This window comes from Squalius cephalus (genome assembly GCF_949319135.1).
Source record: "Squalius cephalus genome assembly, chromosome: 10".
NCBI lineage: Eukaryota > Metazoa > Chordata > Actinopteri > Cypriniformes > Leuciscidae > Squalius > Squalius cephalus.
In genome coordinates this window covers 12,633,985-12,652,019 of record NC_137131.1, presented here as the reverse complement: position 1 = coordinate 12,652,019, position 18,035 = coordinate 12,633,985, and the positions used below count along the sequence as shown (strand labels likewise).

The window sequence follows — 18,035 nt, the reverse complement described above, 5'->3', positions numbered from 1 at the left end:
AAATTAGGTTACACTTTATTTCGATAGTCCACTTTAGACATTCTACAAACTATAAGTAACTTTTCAACTACATGTCTAACTACAACTAACTGTCATTAGAGTGTAGTAGACTGTCAGTAGACTGTTAGGTTAGGGTTAGGTGTTAGGGTTCGGGTTAGAAAAATAAGTTGACTTGTAGTTGCCAAGTTACTTAGTAGAATGTCAGTTAGGGGACCAACAAAATAAAGTGTTAGCAAATATTAAGCAGACAGTCTACTAATACTCTAATGACAGTTAGTTGACATGTAGCTGCAAAGTTACTTAGTTAGTAGAATGTCTAAAGTGGACTATCGAAATAAAGTGTTACCAGAAGTTATTTTAAGTAGGAATATAACAACAGCCACACAATCACAAGTCTGTGTCTTTTTGTATGTTTTTGTCTGTATGTGTGTGTAAATATACATCCTATAGGAGTTTCCCAAGGGTCCTGTGACACAGTCTGACCTATGACAGGAAACACGTGTCCTCACACCTGCTTGAATCCTTTTTATCTCTAGATGTTCATACCGTCTCACCTTGACAAAAAAAAAAAAACCTATGCATGCGTAACGGATTTAGATTGAAGAAAAAAGTACCAGAAATGTGTCAGTATTCATACAAATACAAACCTCCAGAGACATTAGACTTCCAGAAAGGAAATCTATTAATTAGTATTGTAGTTGATTTACAGGAAAAGAACTACACAAGCAACCAAAAACTGCAGGATGGCCACACATTCAATGTAAAAACTGACAACTTGCATATTATGTCATTATTAAGTAATTAAGTAATAATTATAAGATTTAGAACAGAATGGTGGGTGCAAAAGACTCAAAAAGCTACCAATCAGGTTCACAGATTGTGTTTTATACCCTTATTATGACATTATAGTCTTAATAGTCTTTGCTATTTAACATTTAGTTGAGAGATTTGAATGTGTCAAAAAAATTGTGATTGGCCCCAAGTCGAGTATCCTGTCTAAGTGTATAATGTTTGGTTACATTGTGAAAAGGCAGCATATTTATATGACAGCATATCTATTTTGAACTTGATCTTAAGCAGTGTATCTGTTTTCAGCATTGATAATAATAAGAAATACTTCAAATTGGCATATTAAAATGATTTCTGAAGGATCATGTGAATGAACACTGGAGTAATGGCTGCTGAAAATTCAGCTTTGCCTTCAATAAATTACGTTTTAAAATATATCAAAATAGAAAAAAAAGTTATTTATAAAAGCTAACAATATTACTTTTACTGTATTTTTAATCAAATGCGTATATGAGATACTAAATACAGTCTTCCTTGCTTGTTACACAGATTTACAAGCCACAATACGTCTCGGTGCTTAATTGAGCAAAACAAAACAAAAAAGTTTGCTATGATTCATTTTCAAATCAAAATTTTGAAAAGAATTCCCATCTTGCGTTCATATTCCTTTAAGCTTTTGAAGCTTTAAATGCTGCAGATCTTTTGCCATCTCCTTCATTCGCCGTGCCAAATTGTCACTTTGATTACTCGTCGGTCACTCACATTAATCCTTATTTGCTCCAGTCAGAATGAAAGCCCTTGACCATTACTTCTCCTGTCTGGGAGGAAGTAAAGTTGTTTAGAGGCTCTCAGTCTCAAACCAAAGCTTCCTGTTTATATAAAAGACAGTCTTTTTTTTTGGCACAGTGAAAATTATATTTTTGTTAGCAAGAAGATAAAGAGTGAATTGATTGAATATTATGAATAATACATTTGTTTTTCTGTATTTGCAGCTTTGTAACTGACTATCCAACTCCTGCTTCTCTTTGAATGGTATCATCTGCTACAAACACTACTTCTGTAACTGTATATTTAGTGAACATGTTCTTCTCGTCGTGACTTCCATCATTCCATCCTCCTTCCTGTCCCCTGTCCTCTGTCCTCGTCCTCACGTACGCCTCTGCTGTCAAACTTTCCACATACTGCCCCGATCAGCTCCACTCTACCCCCCTCAGATGGGCCCTGTGCGTCAGCGCTTGCTGGCAGGCAGGCGGTGGGGTGTTTGGGCAAGCAGCGGGAGAGTTGATGCGTGTGTCAGAGAGACGCTCTCCCACATTCCCCCGGCGGCTGGCAGTGCGCCGGCTGTGGGAAGGGGGTTCGCCTCTTTCTCACGACCTCTCAGGTTCCTCAGCTCATCTGGGAGCTATTCATTTCCTGCCAGAAAACAGCCTTTCCCCTGCAACTGCAGGAGAGGGCGAGAGAGGGAAAAGGAGTGCGAATGAGAGAAAGAGGGCTGCATAGTGAGTCCAGAGCTTGGTACAGCAATCCCTGTGCTTAAATCATAAATCCCAGGCTTGTCAGGGCTACAATCAAAGACAAGGCGGTAATGATGACGAGTTAAGAGAGAGAAAGAAGGAGAGAGAGAGATAGAGTGAGGCAAAGAAAGAGAGCGAGAGAGAGTTCGTGCCATATGGTAACACTTAAGAGCCAAGGAGGAAGCAGAGAGGGGGCTTTCGTTTAGTCCTTTTTATTTTTCTCCCTTTCCCCCCTCCTCCTTTCTCCTCTCAAGCCTCTTGCATTTGCAGAGTGTGGGAAAAGTTAATTGACATACATGCCGGCTAACCCTCCGGTCATGTTGTGACATGTGCACGGGTGCCCCTGGACAGTGGTCAGTGCGCCAGTAACCTGAGACCCTCGTAAAGCTGTCCTCCAGAGGCGGGTTGTAGCAAGACGGGCAGGGGGAAGCATGCCTGAAGGGGGTCGGGCGTTTTTTTTGGGTTGCACTGCTCGCCTCTGGATCCATCTGTGTAACCTTGGAATAAACAGGAAATTAATGCATGGTCCGACACATCATTGTGGATCTGTTGAGGTGGTGTTGTGCTCAAAGTTAAGGTGGGCAAAACAGGCTGACCCACCGTGTATGCGGTTCGAGATGAGCATGTCCTTGCAGGCAACATGTGGTTCCAATCTCTAAACTCTCGGCACCACAAAAGGTGTGATGGAAATTCAAAATGATTGCACTTATCTACACTTTGTGCCTCAAAGCAGGTAATTGCAAACACCTGCAATGCCCCCTTCAAAGAATGGCCACACTGAAATAGCTATAGGCAACACACACCTGGAAAACACAGGGATGCATGGAGAAGGAAACGTTTCATCATGCCAAGCGTTTTCCCATTTTACTTGAAATAAAAGCCATGTGAGTTGTGTGTAAATATTTCTGCATCCTTTATGCCCACACAAAGATAAAAGCATATGTAAAGTAGTTACTTTGTTATTATCATAATCATTTATTGAGTTTATTGTTTTTTTAATCATACATTTTTATTTGTTGATGCAGATGCTTATAAATAAATAGATAGATAGATAGATAGATAGATAGATAGATAGATAGATAGATAGATAGATAGATAGATAGATAGATAGATAAATAGATAAATAAATAGATAGACAGATAGATAAATAAATAAATAATTAAATAAATAAATAATTAAATAAATAAATAAATTCATTTCTGTTAACATGGCATTATGCTACTAATGTGGCTAGGTACATGTCCTTAAATTCTTTCAAACTGCAAGTGTTGACCAGTCCGCTCGGTGACTCTGCGTGTGTAGTTCACATTTGAATTACTAGATGGCGCTAAATGGTTGTGTAATAAAAATCGTCACTTGTACTTCTCTCTGCTACTGAACTTTGATGCTACACTCAGCTTCAGACTCTAGTAATCCTCTTGATGGAGCTCTGCATGTCACACTCATATACAGACATTAATCGTTCAATAGTAATGTTTATGAAGTAGGCCTATTTATTGCGATAAAATCCCCATGCTACATGTGTAAAGCGATATGCTATTAATTGAACCTTATTCCAATAGCCTATCGTCCTGTGTTCGACATCTAGGCCTATTTATCAAAAAATATCTTTCCTTTTTTTTTTTTTTTTTTGAGTCTTCATTTAATTAAACTTCAAGTTTTATGATATTTCTATTTAGCAATAAGAGAAAACCAGGCTATTTATAAAAATAACTTATGTATAGTTTATATTTAAAAAAAAACGTGGGTTTCACTATCAATAGCCTATAATCTATAAGTTGTATGATCAGTCATAGCCTGTGACTATAAACCTATTCAGCGTAGACGAGAATGCAAACAAGGATGTGAGTGACAGATGTAGTTTGATCAGTTGATTGCTATGTTTAACCGGGGGAAAAAATAATTAAAATAACTTGTTAGACGTAGGACAACCCATTGATCGCAATGTAAATCCATACTACACTGGGGGCCGTTTAATGTCTTATCCGCCGGCGTGATTTAACATAGGCTACGTTTACCTGTGTTTGTGCTTGACAATGATTAAAAGTTGCACACAAGCTTCTTTAAAGGCTGCAGCATGTTTAGGCTTAATTTGCATGCGATACGGCCCGAATCTTTGCTTAAAGTAAGAATAAGCATGGTTAACAAACAACTAATGAGGCAAAACGTTTCATTTTTTATATGTAATTTATTTATCTTCCAAAATGAAGAAACTTGAAAGCGCATTCAACATATCTTTGGCATCACAACGTGGAAAAGATACCGCAAATATAAAAATGCATTGAACGGAATTCAACAATACAAAACTTATTTCAATATGAACTTCTCTCCCTTTTGATCTATACAAATATAGTGCAGCATCTCATTAAAACACATTTTCATACAAAAAGAACAAAAAAAGTAAACGCTGAACAAAGAAAACAAGTGTAATTTGTCTTTAAGAGTCTATAAGAGTTTTTTTTCTCTCTCTCTCTCTCTGTCTACCAAGGCCTCCAAACGGAATCTGCCGTGACTGACGGTGCTCCCGGAGACACGGCCACCGGAACCGGTGTGCTGGAATTGTTGGCATACACTGGAATAACTGGGCCGTTTGGAGCAAAGGCAGCGTTAGGAATCAAAAAGGCGAACTGTCCGTCCGTTGCCGGCACAAGCTGGAAACCTCCGTAAACTTTTGTTGCGTCAGAAGTCAAGTTGGAGGAAGACGCGCTTTTGCAGGGGACTCCGCTAAGAGGCACAACGTTGGCTTGTTGAGTCGCGCTGGGGATTTGAACCATCGGTTGGTTGAAGGATGGATGAGGAGGCCCGGCAGGTATCTGGTGCTGTGTTGGGTAATTCATTGCGTTGATCTGCGTCATGCAGCTGGCTAGGTGACCCAGCAGCCGGGTCCTGACCTCGGTGTTAACCCCTTCACAGGTGGACAGGAACCGGGTCACCTCGTTCATGCACTCACTGAATCCAGCTCTGTATTTCCCAAGAACGGTGGGATCCGTGTTCAGCGCAGCTGTAAAGAAAATGAGGAAAGACTTTCGGTCAGATCATCTTGAGTAGCTGAACATGAATTTGTTCTATAACTAGTTCTATTCTATCTAGGAAACTAATCTTGCAACATTTAAAACAAGTGTAGTCTACAGAGAAACGCTGCGTAAAAACTGCAGCCGAGTTTCTGGAAGTTCGCAAACTAATTGTTTACGAATATAGATTAGATCCGCGACTTACCGGTCATTTGTGCACGCTGCATGTTTCTGAGATGTTTCACTGTCATCTCCAGGATGTCCGCTTTCTCAAGTTTGGAGTGTCTCGAGCTCTGTGTAAAAAAAAGAAAAGAAAAGAAAAAGACTGGTTTAGATAATTGCGGCTACGTAAAGAGATGCATTAATATTTAACCCAGATATAATTGTTAGAATCAATCGGACTTTCAGTACTTACATCTTTTTTCAAGGCGTCTAAGATTAACGTTTTCAGCTGACCCAAGCTTTCGTTGATTCTCGCTCTTCTTCTTTTCTCCATTATGGGTTTCGAAGACTAAAATGCAAAAGAAAGAAAAAAATAAGTCAATATGTCTTTTAACTTCGGGAACTATTTCTTGCAATGTAACGTAGTGCGCACATGGGCGATGTTTGGAAATAAATGCAGTACAGTGTAATATCAATACAAACCTTCCTGTGCTCCGAAGCCGTTTTGGGTTTATCAGGTGTACTGTTCATGCTCGCTGGAGTCGCGGCAACCGGAGAAGAGGAGTTTTTTTCCATGATGTCGGCAGGCATCTTCTCTGGGAAGTATCCTATGAGATTTTTTTATTTTTTATTTTTTTAAAGAAATCCTCCTGTTCAGTGTCTTCTGTTAGAGTACGCGCAGTAAAGTACGCAGATACAGTTCCAGATATGAATGGATATCCGCACGAAGTGTCCCGAGTTCAACTGGTGCGGCAATGATGTCACAGTCTCTGATTTCACCGTTTGCCAGCGGTCGTAGCAACTGCCTGCCTCAGCGTCGTGTTGGTCTTATTTATATCTCCGACTGCACGCGAACGGCTCGTGTGAAACTTCCCAAACTTTCTTTCCCACAGTAACTTTCTACCAATCAGCGCGAGGGACACGCGGCCCGAGGGGAGGATGGCTCGTGGTCGGCGCCACTCCATTGGTTGTTTAGCGTTTGAGCGGGTGGCCAATGGCGCGCGGCCGGGTTTAGGGCACAACCGGGACTGCCTTCAATCATTCAGTTTACATATTAACACTTAAGAGCCAGTCTCCGCAAAGAAACAGCAAACTTTGTAATTGCAATTCAATACACATATAGATCCACACTGAAACGAAGTAATGCAAAAATATACTTACGCAATACAGAAAACGTAAAAAAGTTGAGTGCAATAGGCTTTAACATTACAAAACGTGTCAAATAAAATGCAGCTTTTACTAAATAAATTGAACTGTTGCAAATAGTATGTAGACTGTTACGATATCCCAACTGATATTAAAAAGTGGTCTGAATTTTATAAATCTGAAAAAAAGAGGAGGAATATCTGTTTAACTTACATTTTCCCTGTCAAGTTACACTGAATAAAAGTAACACTGAAGAAAGTCCATTTAACTTTTCACAATAAATACTGTCATTCGATTTAAAGTGGCTGAAAAGGTGCACTACCTAATCAGTGCAGGCTGTAACTTTGATTTTACTTTTTTTCTTTCAATTTTAGTGTGTCAAATATTTTTTCTGTGTACAAGTTCATTTGACAAGGCTGCGCTGTATTTCTTTAAGCGCGTTGCTGCTGTTGGCATTTTGACATCTGTCGGCTCACGAGCGCTATTGTGAATGTGGAGCACGTGCCAGGATGTTTTATTACCTCGGTGGTTGAGGTTTGGCTGGCGGGCTAGGGGTGGCGGTGGTGGTTTACATTAGAGGGAAGGTAAATAGCAGCTGCTGTTCTAAAAGCCTGGGAAAACCACGCCCACTGAGAGCTCGATCGGGCTTATCGGAATGCGAGCCAGTGTGAAGATATTTCAGACCGAAAGCGCGCAGAGCGCGGATAGTGTCCTTGACTGTGTCTGACAGAAGCAACTCTAATTTAGGTCATGCTTTTATGATCCTCGGACGAGGTCACAAACAAACGCAACAAAACACTAAATTCATTCATGCTTTTCTGCCTGTACTGCAATGAAAACGCAAATAACAAAGTCCAAACGCATTTTGGACAAAAACGATTGTCGACGTGTATTGACGTTTAAACGATGACGTTAACATATTGCATATATTTGCCATCTGTCATCAACTAACAGACTTAACAGTTATGGTGTCATAATCCACTAACAGTAAAGACACTGGTTGGTGTGCGTGTGTGGAGTGGGTTGCCAGCCCTCTGATATGCACATTTACAGGGGTGAGAGTCTCCAGCTGCTGCAGACCCCGCGACACGTGGCGCGCAAGCGGCGGGGGAAGGCGCTGCTCCTGCCGGCTTTGCGCGCGTCTGCGGGACAGGGCGCCGGGGGTTCGCCGGCAGTTCATCAGTGTGTGTGATATATCATAGTGGCAGGCTGCTAAACTGTCTGTGTTGCTATATACGTTTCGAATCACCTTTTTCTTTTTTCTATAAAATTCGTATTGATGACACGACAGCGTTTATGTAACATGCATGTTGATATTAATTAACTGCTATAAGGCAATACATTAAAATATAATACTTTCAAGCAGATCCACAAAGCAATTACATATTCTTCATTATCAGGTTTATGACGTTATTTATTTATGTACTATATTATTCATTTTTATTTTTAGATTTTTTGGAAAGAAATACAGCTGTTGTAATGGCATCAGTTTAACCAATAAAAAATTCTGAGGTAAGAAAATGAATGATAATGACTGTTATTTGAGAGAACTTAATGAGAATATTCTCTTATTTAATGAAATCTACATGCATTTAATCTAGGCTGCGTGATAAACAAAACAGCTTAATATAATGGCTGACCAGACATGTTTTCTATTTTATTTGCTTTTATGAATGAAAATGGTTTCTATTTGCATATATGGGCCATTCTACAGAATTGGTGCAAAGTCAGAGTTGGAAACATCTTGAAATTTTTTTGTTTTTTCCCACAAATTTTGCATGTATGCAAATTGTATAATATCCAAGGTATGCTTTTCTAGTAATTGTGCAGTTAATTCTCATATTGTATTTTCAGAAAATGCTGGAATATTTTCCTTCTCCCCAAATTTGTCACTACCGAAACACAATATTAAATAATTTATTAAGAAGGCTTATAATGACCTATTAAGATTTTGTTTACATCTACCTTATAAATATATATTTTTTCTATTTTAAAAAAATATTTTTACTGGTTAAATCAATAAAGATTATAATTTTAATAATATTTTAAGTGTGATTTATGAGATTTGTTGTATTTTGAACCCAATCTTTCTTTGTAGAAGGCATAAAGTTTATCGTACTGATTTCAAAGTTAAGGATTCATTAGTATTAATATGCATTGAACCAAACACTATCATAACATCTTAGTTGATAATTCAATATACTTTATTTTTGACAAAACATCCCATGTTACGGTAGTGACTGCACATTTTTGGTAGTGACAGTAATGTTTTGGTAGTGACCACAATAATTAGTTTGCCATGGCTGAATCAGACTGTCCACATTTTATGTTAATATAAATAAATAACTATGATGCACATATGCAGTCAGTACATATAGCAGACACACATCTGACAGTAAATATCTTATAAGAACACCTCGAGCTATTCTATACTTTGGTCTTGAGGTGCAAGTGAGAAGAGGTATGCTCATAGATTTTTCTTCCTAAAAAAACAACAACTTACAATGTAGACTCAGAACCACTTTGTTTTATTTTCACATTTTCAACATTTTGTTTATGAGTCATTCAGATAAATCTCCAGAACCACTGAACTCTGTGTGTGTGTGTGTGTGTGTGTGTGTGTGTGTGTTTACATAATACATTAATTTCAGAATAACTTTCCTCATTTAGATAAATCTCCAGAACCACTGAACTGTGTGTGTGTGTGTGTGTGTGTGTGTGTGTGTGTGTGTGTGTGTGTACTGGTGTCTGATCACCCTCACTGGAAGTGCTAGGTGGTGTGGAAGCCCTGCAAAATGTCTCCATCTCTTTTTGTCTTTTCACCATCATCCTGTGTCTTTTCTGTCTTTTCCTCCATGCTTTTCTGACATGTCTTTGCTCCCTGTCAGATAATTCACTGATACTCTTCAACTTTCCTTCTTCCCTTCGTTTCTTATTTCTTTCATTTTCTTTCCTTAAGTATTCCTCGTACTTCACTGGGTCTTCCCTCAACCTTTGTTTGTATTCTCTCTGTCTCTCTGTTGTAGTTTTTCTATTTTTTTTAGGCATGTTGGTGTTTTATGTCATTCTCCTTGCCAAGTTAATCATAGAAATTAACATTACTGACAACAACCTTACACCTAAGCTAGTATCATGGACTGCAACCTTAAGTAATTGTAACCTCATCACATTACAGAATTTTAACAGAATATTGCATACTAAAACACTACTAAAACATACTACAGTAGTAATTATTTGCATAACTGTACTAAAATGTAGTTTATTCCTCCAAATAAAGGATTATGTGTTCCCTTTTGTCACTACCAAAACAATGTCACAACCGAAACTTCAAGAAAATGTTTCGGTTGTGACTGTTTTGGTAGTGACAATTTTAGATAACTTTTGAGCCTAGCTCGAAGATGCTAATCAGCACATGGTTAGCCATCACTGGTCAGAACAGTTGAACACATATAACAACTAAATTTTATGGAATAACATCCCAAAAAAAATACTCAATAGCAGAAAAAATGAGTTTGGTAGTGACATTCCTTAAAGTTACACACAGATTTTTAGACTTTAGAACACATTTACCTCAAAATGATGGGATCAATCTACTCACCATATAGCACATGAGAGAGAGGGACACAGGAATATTTCCTGATCAAAAATGTAGGAGTGTGGTTAAAATCAGTCTCAGCCAATGGACTACAACATTCACTGTTTTGGTAGTGACATGAAAATGCGGGACATGTTTTTTTAGATAAAGTTTCATGATTTAAAAATAAAATATAAAATAAATATTTTTTTTAACTTCATTTTTTTTAAAAAAACAAAAATATTTTTTTTAAAACAAGAATGGAAAAATTTGCAAAAAATTATTCAATATCATTTTCACAAGTTGAAATTTAGGGGTTAGGGTTTGGGACAGCCACCTCCTAATTGAAAGTAGCCCATAAATTATGATTTTATATATATAAAGCTTACTGATATCTTAAATATTATTGTGGGTTTCAATAGATAATTGAAGGATCTTAGTAAACATCTAAGATTTTAATAATTAAATGCTTTTCAAATGTGTTTTTTGGATGAGGGACAGCAGTTTGCACCAATTCTGTAGAATGGCCCATATACGGCTTTGAATTAAAATGCTTATGAAATGGGGGAGGTGATGGAGGGGTGGCATAACAATTATTTTGAACTTAGTAAATTAGTGTCACAACCCACCCCACCTACTGTTACAACCCACCCCGGAAGTGGAGAACATAGCACTCTTTGTGCTTTACGCTAATTCACACAGTTTAGGCTTAAGTAGATTTCTAAACAATGTAAATTTGAAGCAGATAAATATGGGAATACTATATCAAAGTTTGAGACACAAAAACACTGAGTTACATTCAAAATCTGTTACAATGCTCCTGTTTTCTAGCTCCACACATTTTTAGAAAAACTTAGAGTACTCAATGTCCCGTTTGTTTACACTGCGAAACAGATTCATCGCTCTTTCTCACACTTGTAAAGGACTCGCAAAACAAATGTATTGATGTCAAGTAGACAAAGACCGGTAGATTCAGAAACCTTTCGTCTCCGCATGAGTAACTTTCTCATGCTCGTGTTGCACAAGGGATCTAGAGGGTGCATTGAATTACGGGCAGGTTGCGTTGTCCCTCCCTTTACCCCCCTTACCCACCCCCCAAGCACCTGGACGCTGCCAGTCCCGTGTGCATTTTCCTGCAGTGTTACCTTTTGTGAGATCATGTCGTTATTGTGTCTATATGGGGAAAAAAATTGGCTCATTGTTACAGTGTGTATTAATTGCAACAATGAAGAACAGCATACATCTATGCAATTAAGTTAATTATAGCCTTGTAAAAAGTCCATATTATTTTGTGTCACTCAGTTTTATTGGCACTTTTATTGACATAATATAGTTAAAGCAACATATACTAATTTTAGCAGAGGCTTTATGTCACCGCTTCTATCTCTTGATCTCGCTCGCTCACGTAAGCAATCATACACTTCCCTCTGCAGCCCCCTTCCACCCAACTCTTCTCTCTCTCTCTCTCAGAATCATATCTTTATTGAGGTCTCTCAACCATGGCTGTCCACACACAGCAATAATGTAATCAGGACTAAAGTACGTGAGAAAGTGGGAGATAGCATGCTCCCAAACAAGCTGAGCTGCAATCACAGAGCCAGTGTAAAGTTAATGTGTAAGCCAGTGATGAATGCCAGCTGCCAAAGGAAAGTTGCTGTTGACGGCTCATAGGGATCTCTTGAAGAGGTCGGGCAGCCGGCAGTGAGGGTGTCATGGTGTCAGCCTCGCTCAAGGAGCTGTCAGTCACCTTTGATGGCTTGCTGAAATACGTAAAATGACATTGGCAGATATCCATATGTGATAACGAGCAGATTCATTTTAGGTTATGTTTAGTGTCTGTAAAAAAATTCTTAGATCAGGTAAATGATGCTTGATAACAATACAAATAAGTTTACTTACAGTTCAAAAGTTTTGAGAAATTACAATGTTTTGTCCCATTTACGGTCTTCTCAGGTTTGAACTGATTGCATTTGACTGTTTGCCAGGTTTTCTTTATTGTTGGTTGTTTGCTGTCACATGATGAGTATGTGATGTTTTTAATAGTTTAAGCCAACAAGCACTTGGCTCTCCATGTATGTTTCTGATAAAAACATGAAATTACGGACACAGTTTACAATTGAACAATTTAAACGTAAACAAAGAGAACAGTTTGCACATAACTCTTTTTAGGATGCTAGATCTGAAAATAATCTGATAATCTGTCATTATTTACTCACTTGCATGTTGTTCCAAACCTATAGACCTAGTCAGGTTAGACTCCATATTGAATTTCACGCAGATGAAAACAAGGCTATGAGGGACAGACAATACAATATTGTCAGTATTTACAATGACAGTATTTACAATAGCCCACGCTGTATGTCATTTTTAGTGTTTAATTTTTACAACTCACAACTTTCAAAACAGTTTAGGTAACAGTTTATTTTAAAGTGATGTAGTTACACATTATTACATGTACTTACTATAGTAAAAATAGTAAATGATCCATAATTACAAGTACCTAACCCTAAGCCAAACCCTAACCCTAACGTAATTCTATATAAGTACATATAGTTAATTAACATTACTCAGTACTTATTTGAGTAAGTACAACGTAACTACGTCACCTTAAAGTAAAGTGTAACCACAGTTTATAAACCGTATTTGTCAAACAACAGTACAGTCCATTGATGCACTGTACTTTGATCCCTCACAGCCTTGTTTTCATTCCTGTCAAAAATTTAATTTGGCGCTACCATGACTAAGATCTATATCAGCAGAACACAAAAGAATGTATTTTGAAGAATGTTTCAACTGTTTTTGTCTTGTATGGACAAGTAATCAAAATATCTTATTTTGTGTGCCACATAAGAAATACAAATTTCATTCATGAAACTCTAGATGGCGCAGGCTTGGACATGTCATTCTCTCTAGGGCACAGCTGATTGGTTCCTGTTGTATCAGTAGCCAATGAGCTTGCTGTTCGACCTTTAAATACTTGGTCAGCATTTGCTATAGCAGTGCAGTGCGCTTTCAGAAACCCTCCACCTTCCCCAGCTCCACCTGTATAGATCTGCAATGGGTAATTCATAGCAGCAGCATGCTTACTTGCTCACAGCAGCGTGTCATGTATGTATTGGCAGTGGGAAGTCCCGTACCTGCTCTGTAGCAGCGGCAGCAGCGTAGCAGATCTGTTCCGCCATGACCAAACATATCAACATTGTCATATCCATTAGCATGCAAACACTCACACAGGTTTGGAATGACCTGATGACAGAAGTTACATTTTTGGGTGAACTAACTATCCCTTTAAGTTGGTTATTGTTACAGATATGACATATTTAAACTGGCATTTTAAGTGCAGTATTATTATTATTATCAAATAATTCAACTAATTCAACCAACAACAACAACAAAAAAAGCCATGAAAACAGTTGCCTTTATTGTTATTGGTGCACCTCACCTTTTACAGTGCATTGGTATATTCACTTGTCTATGTGTGTTCTGTTTATCGAGAATGATTAATATAGCCTGTAACCAAGATATAAGTAGACAACCACTTGCTGAAGTAAAAAATGTGAGAGGGTGCCGAAGTTTCTTCCAGCACCAAGACCCTTCAAAGTACAGAGAGACAGAGAAAGGAAGCAAAATAAGAGGTGGGAGAGATGAGAGAGGGGAGTGAGTGTTGCTTTGTAGACCCTCCAGCAGTCTTCCCACGAAGCAGACGCAGCAGCCAGAGCGAGTGCTGGAACATAGGCGCCACATACTCACACACAGCAGCAAGGCTCTGAACAGCACAGCCTCCAGGGCCCGAGGGGAACAGAGGCAGGGGCGTGATAAAAGCGTCGATTCACAGTGCTCTTCACGCACATGCATATACGCACACATGCGCACACCTACATGTAAATTCCCCGAGACCAAAACACACCTTCACGCACGCACGCACACACACAGATCACTCGGGGTCACCACCAGCCTCGCAGACATTAGCGCTCTGTGTTTTTGTATTTAGCAGGGGCTGGGGATTTTTTCAAACAGATGCCTAGCGCAGTGGTGATTCAAGCCTTTCCGGGCTCGCTTCGGCTCCTGTTGCTGCTCCTGCTTCTTCTGTGGCAGGGGAGAAGCGTGTGCCTTAGGGGGAATCTTTAGTAAAGCTTAGCCAAGATCTCTCTCCCATGGAGCGGCGTACCAGGGGCTGTGTGCTTATGTGGAGGAGGCAGTAGAGACTGGGTCATGGGTCACTACATGAGCATGAGTATCTGGCTGCCAGGCTCGACTGGTTTGGGTGGTGAGTGAATTAACAAGCCTGGGGCGTTATTGCTAATGACAAGGCTTCCGAGCTCAAATAAATGCATGAAGCACTTCATTGTGCATTAACGTACCATGCAACATTCTGTGTATATGTCGCTTAATTTAATTAGTCTTTCAATTGAGAATTTCTCAGACCTCAAACATTGAAAACATTCTTTAAGTTTGAGATAGCTGATAGCTGATAACTGATAGCAGTCTTTCTCACGCTGTTGATGCTATCTGAACCCAGAGATAAAGAAGTATTCTGCACACAATGGCCAAGAAATGGGTTTTTGTTTACAAAAAGGATCTTGATCTTGCTGCATTTGAATTACAGGTGAATAAACCGGCCTGTTTCCTCTTCAGGGAGTCCTGTTGTTTACAGTAGATAAACTGTTGAAGGCATAGGCCCTCTTTAGTTGTCTTGCTTAATTACTGTAACAGGCACTGGGAGAGTGTAAATAGACTGCATGAATTGTTGAACTTACCTTTTCCTTCACCTCTCAATTTACATATCATATCTTTAATCATATCATTTATCATATTTTTAATTATTCATTCACTTTTCTATAAAGCATGCAATGTATTTGTCCATTTTTTATACGTTCATATGCTGAATATTAGTCCTCTATAGCGTTACATTTCAAGCAACACATAACGTTATTGGCTCTCCAATAAACTGGTATTGAAAAGTTTCATGAAGCGGTTATTCAGAAAGGAAATTATTCAGGGGAATGCTTTTGGATTTAGACTCCATCAGGGCTAAATGAGGATTTATTTTCTTGTAGATCTTATGCCTTCATCTGTTTTTTTAAAAAAAAACAAAAAAAATTATTTTATTTTTGCATGAGCGATGAGTGTGGGGTGACTTATACATTTGTCTTTATGCGTTTACTAGCCCAGTACTCTTTAATTTATCGACTACACAATATATATATATATATATATATATATATATATATATATATATCTTTAAAGATTGTTTGTTTGTTTTTTCCTTGCATATGAGCCCAATTCTGGGATTTGGATATGCACACATATTTTGTATTTCTTTCTAATAAGCGTTCTCTAAAAGATCCTAAAATGAACACATTGCTCAACTAATAACTGATTATAAAAGCTATTTTTTTCATTGTCTTTTCATTGTCTTTCCCTACACAATGTCATCCTTTGGGTTTTGCTTTCAGAACATAAAGACTAAATTTGGTTTTAGTGTCCAGCATTGATTGAATCTGCATAAATTAGTTATTCCCATATCTGACTTTTACTTGGCCTCCTTGTAGAAGCAGATGTTGAAAATGTTTAAGGGTCACAGTTGCACCTCCACCTCAAGCAAGGCCAGGTCCCTAGATAACAGCTCCCTGGTTCATGAGCTTTGCTCCAGCGTTAGATTGTAGTTTTGTTCTCCCCCTTCCCTCCACCTCCATCCAGCCCAGCCACCTCCCCTCACTCCACCACCTTTCCCGTGGGAGTTTGCAAAGCCAGGATAACCTTGAGACCTCCACTGGGTCTGTGCCAGGAACATTAAAGAGCCCTAACCCCCTCCAAGCATGCCCACCCAGTGCATTTCTACCCCATTTCTAACATTTCTATGCTTTTTGTCTTGTTTTTACCTTTTCTTGGACAATTTTTTTTTTGATTTTTCTTTTTTTGTAACCTGACTGTGAAACATCTCTCTCTTTCTCCCTCACGCACACACAAACACACACTCTCACACAAAATGCTGCCTCTCTCTCTCTCTCTCTCTTTCTCTTTCTCTCTCTATCAAGTCCAGGACAAAAAAGGGGGTAAAAAAGCACCATTCACATGATCTCCTGTGCAGTGCACTATTATCTGTAGATTGTCGAGCTGCCAATTTCAATTTCGCCGCCCTATTATCAGGCCTTGAAATAAACGCCTCATTTGAAAAGTAGAAATCAAACTGTCTCTACAGGAGGGATGACTGACGTTGATTGCAAACTAACTATTTGGTGCCAGGCTGCACTTTGTGTGGCTTTTGTCTCTCTCTGCTTTTTTTCCCCCAGCTTCACGGCTGTCATATTCTTTAGTACTGGAGAAGGTCAAGTGCCACTGTCTGAAAGATCTGAGGAACTGGAATCGACTCGGCGTCTCCTTCTCCGCCCCGCTCTTGTCACCGCAGGTTTACATATTTTCTTTTCTTATACAGTTTTCCCTTTCTTTTTAAGGTTCTAAAGCATTTTTATTAAATGTACTTCAAAGTTAGCTGAAGACCGAGTCATTTTTGAAATGTGAATATAAGAGGATTGTTTGTATCATTCAGAAATTTCTGAAGTTAGTCTCTAACTTAATCTCAGTTAAAAAAAACTGAAAAAGTCTCCCTGAAAAGACATATATATATATATATATATATATATATATATATATATATATATATATATATATATATATATATATATTATGAATATTTATAGTGTTGAATTGTGAATAAATTGTTCTTGTGAGTCAGTTTTAATTTGTTCACAAAATGGTCTGAATTATTCATTCGAATCAGTCTGAATCAAAACAGTATTCAACTCCAAAAAGAAAAATCCATAAATCATCAAAAAAGACCAGTAAATTGCTAAAACAAATTTTCTGAAACAGGTGCTGCAAATGATTCAACTTTGATCCATGTTGATACACTGCCATGGACACAAAGTCTTTCAAAACATCTCACTGCTCTCTCTCACTCTATCCAGTAGCCACTCACAATTTCCCATGACATCATATGCCGCCTTTGAGTTCCTGGCCTGTTGCGCATTGTAGCCCAGGCTATTCATTGCGTCTCACACAGAAACACTCACACACACATGACCTCATCGCTGGCACATTCTCCCCAGGTTTCACCTTGCACCTCCCAATCACATTCCCCTTTCCCTCTGGCCGTATGAACACTGAATCTGTCCTCTTAGTCTCACTCCACCCATTCAGGGTCCATTGTCTCCCACTGGACAAAGTGGCTAGCTTAGCCCTGCTGAAGCATCAACTTTCACCCTCAGAACTTACAGTCCCATTGCTGGTGCTAGACTGATGCCTGGGAGCTTATAATTGGTTTCAATTGTAGTTTCACCCATAAGAGGGTTTAAGCCTGAAACGATCTGACTTGCAAGAATACAGATTATCAGAAGCCACTGTGCTGTATTCATTCCGACTGAAATGTACAATTCAGGTTGACAAACAACTAAGGCATGTTTGCTAATACACAAGCCATTAGATGTTCTTCCATCACTGGCCTGTTTTTTTAGTTTACATTGCATAATTTACTGTATGTCACGAATGGAATTCATCCCTCAAGGTGAGATACCTGTCACTCTAAACCTTTTTGTTGTGTTTTTTGTTAGAACAAGCACACTACCGGTGTTCCATGCATCACATTCCCAGTCTCTCCCTTCTTCTTTGTATTAATATAATCATTTGTTGTACTAATTTTGCCCCAAGCACCCTGGTGTAAAATTTTGGCTTTTCCGGTTAATGTTTTTTTTTCTGAAGTATGTCAAAGTATGTATCACATTTAATGTGGCATTTACGGTTACACTTTATTTTGAGGTCCCCTTTTTACAGCGTAATTAT

General features: G+C 38.6%; 1 protein-coding gene across 1 annotated transcript; it reads right to left on the bottom strand.

Annotated features, from left to right (window-relative positions):
- Positions 1-4,774: 4,774 nt before the first annotated feature.
- On the bottom strand, positions 4,775-6,324 carry her6 (hairy-related 6). The gene is made up of 4 exons (XM_079882539.1): positions 5,960-6,324; positions 5,730-5,825; positions 5,520-5,607; positions 4,775-5,304 (listed from the first exon to the last, which is right to left on the bottom strand). Exons 1-4 carry the CDS (start codon positions 6,065-6,067, stop codon positions 4,784-4,786), a joined length of 813 nt encoding a protein of 270 aa, XP_079738665.1. The 5' UTR covers positions 6,068-6,324; the 3' UTR covers positions 4,775-4,783.
- Positions 6,325-18,035: the final 11,711 nt, after the last annotated feature.

Excerpts from the sequence above, each read along its gene's own strand:
- her6 (XM_079882539.1), bottom strand. The coding sequence starts at position 6,067 with ATGCCTGCCGACATCATGGAAAAAAACTCCTCTTCTCCGGTTGCCGCG. Across the intron at positions 5,826-5,959 it reads CGGCTTCGGAGCACAGGAAG|TCTTCGAAACCCATAATGGA; the intron begins GTTTGTATTGAT and ends TTTGCATTTTAG. Across the intron at positions 5,305-5,519 it reads GCAGCGTGCACAAATGACCG|CTGCGCTGAACACGGATCCC; the intron begins GTAAGTCGCGGA and ends TTTTCTTTACAG.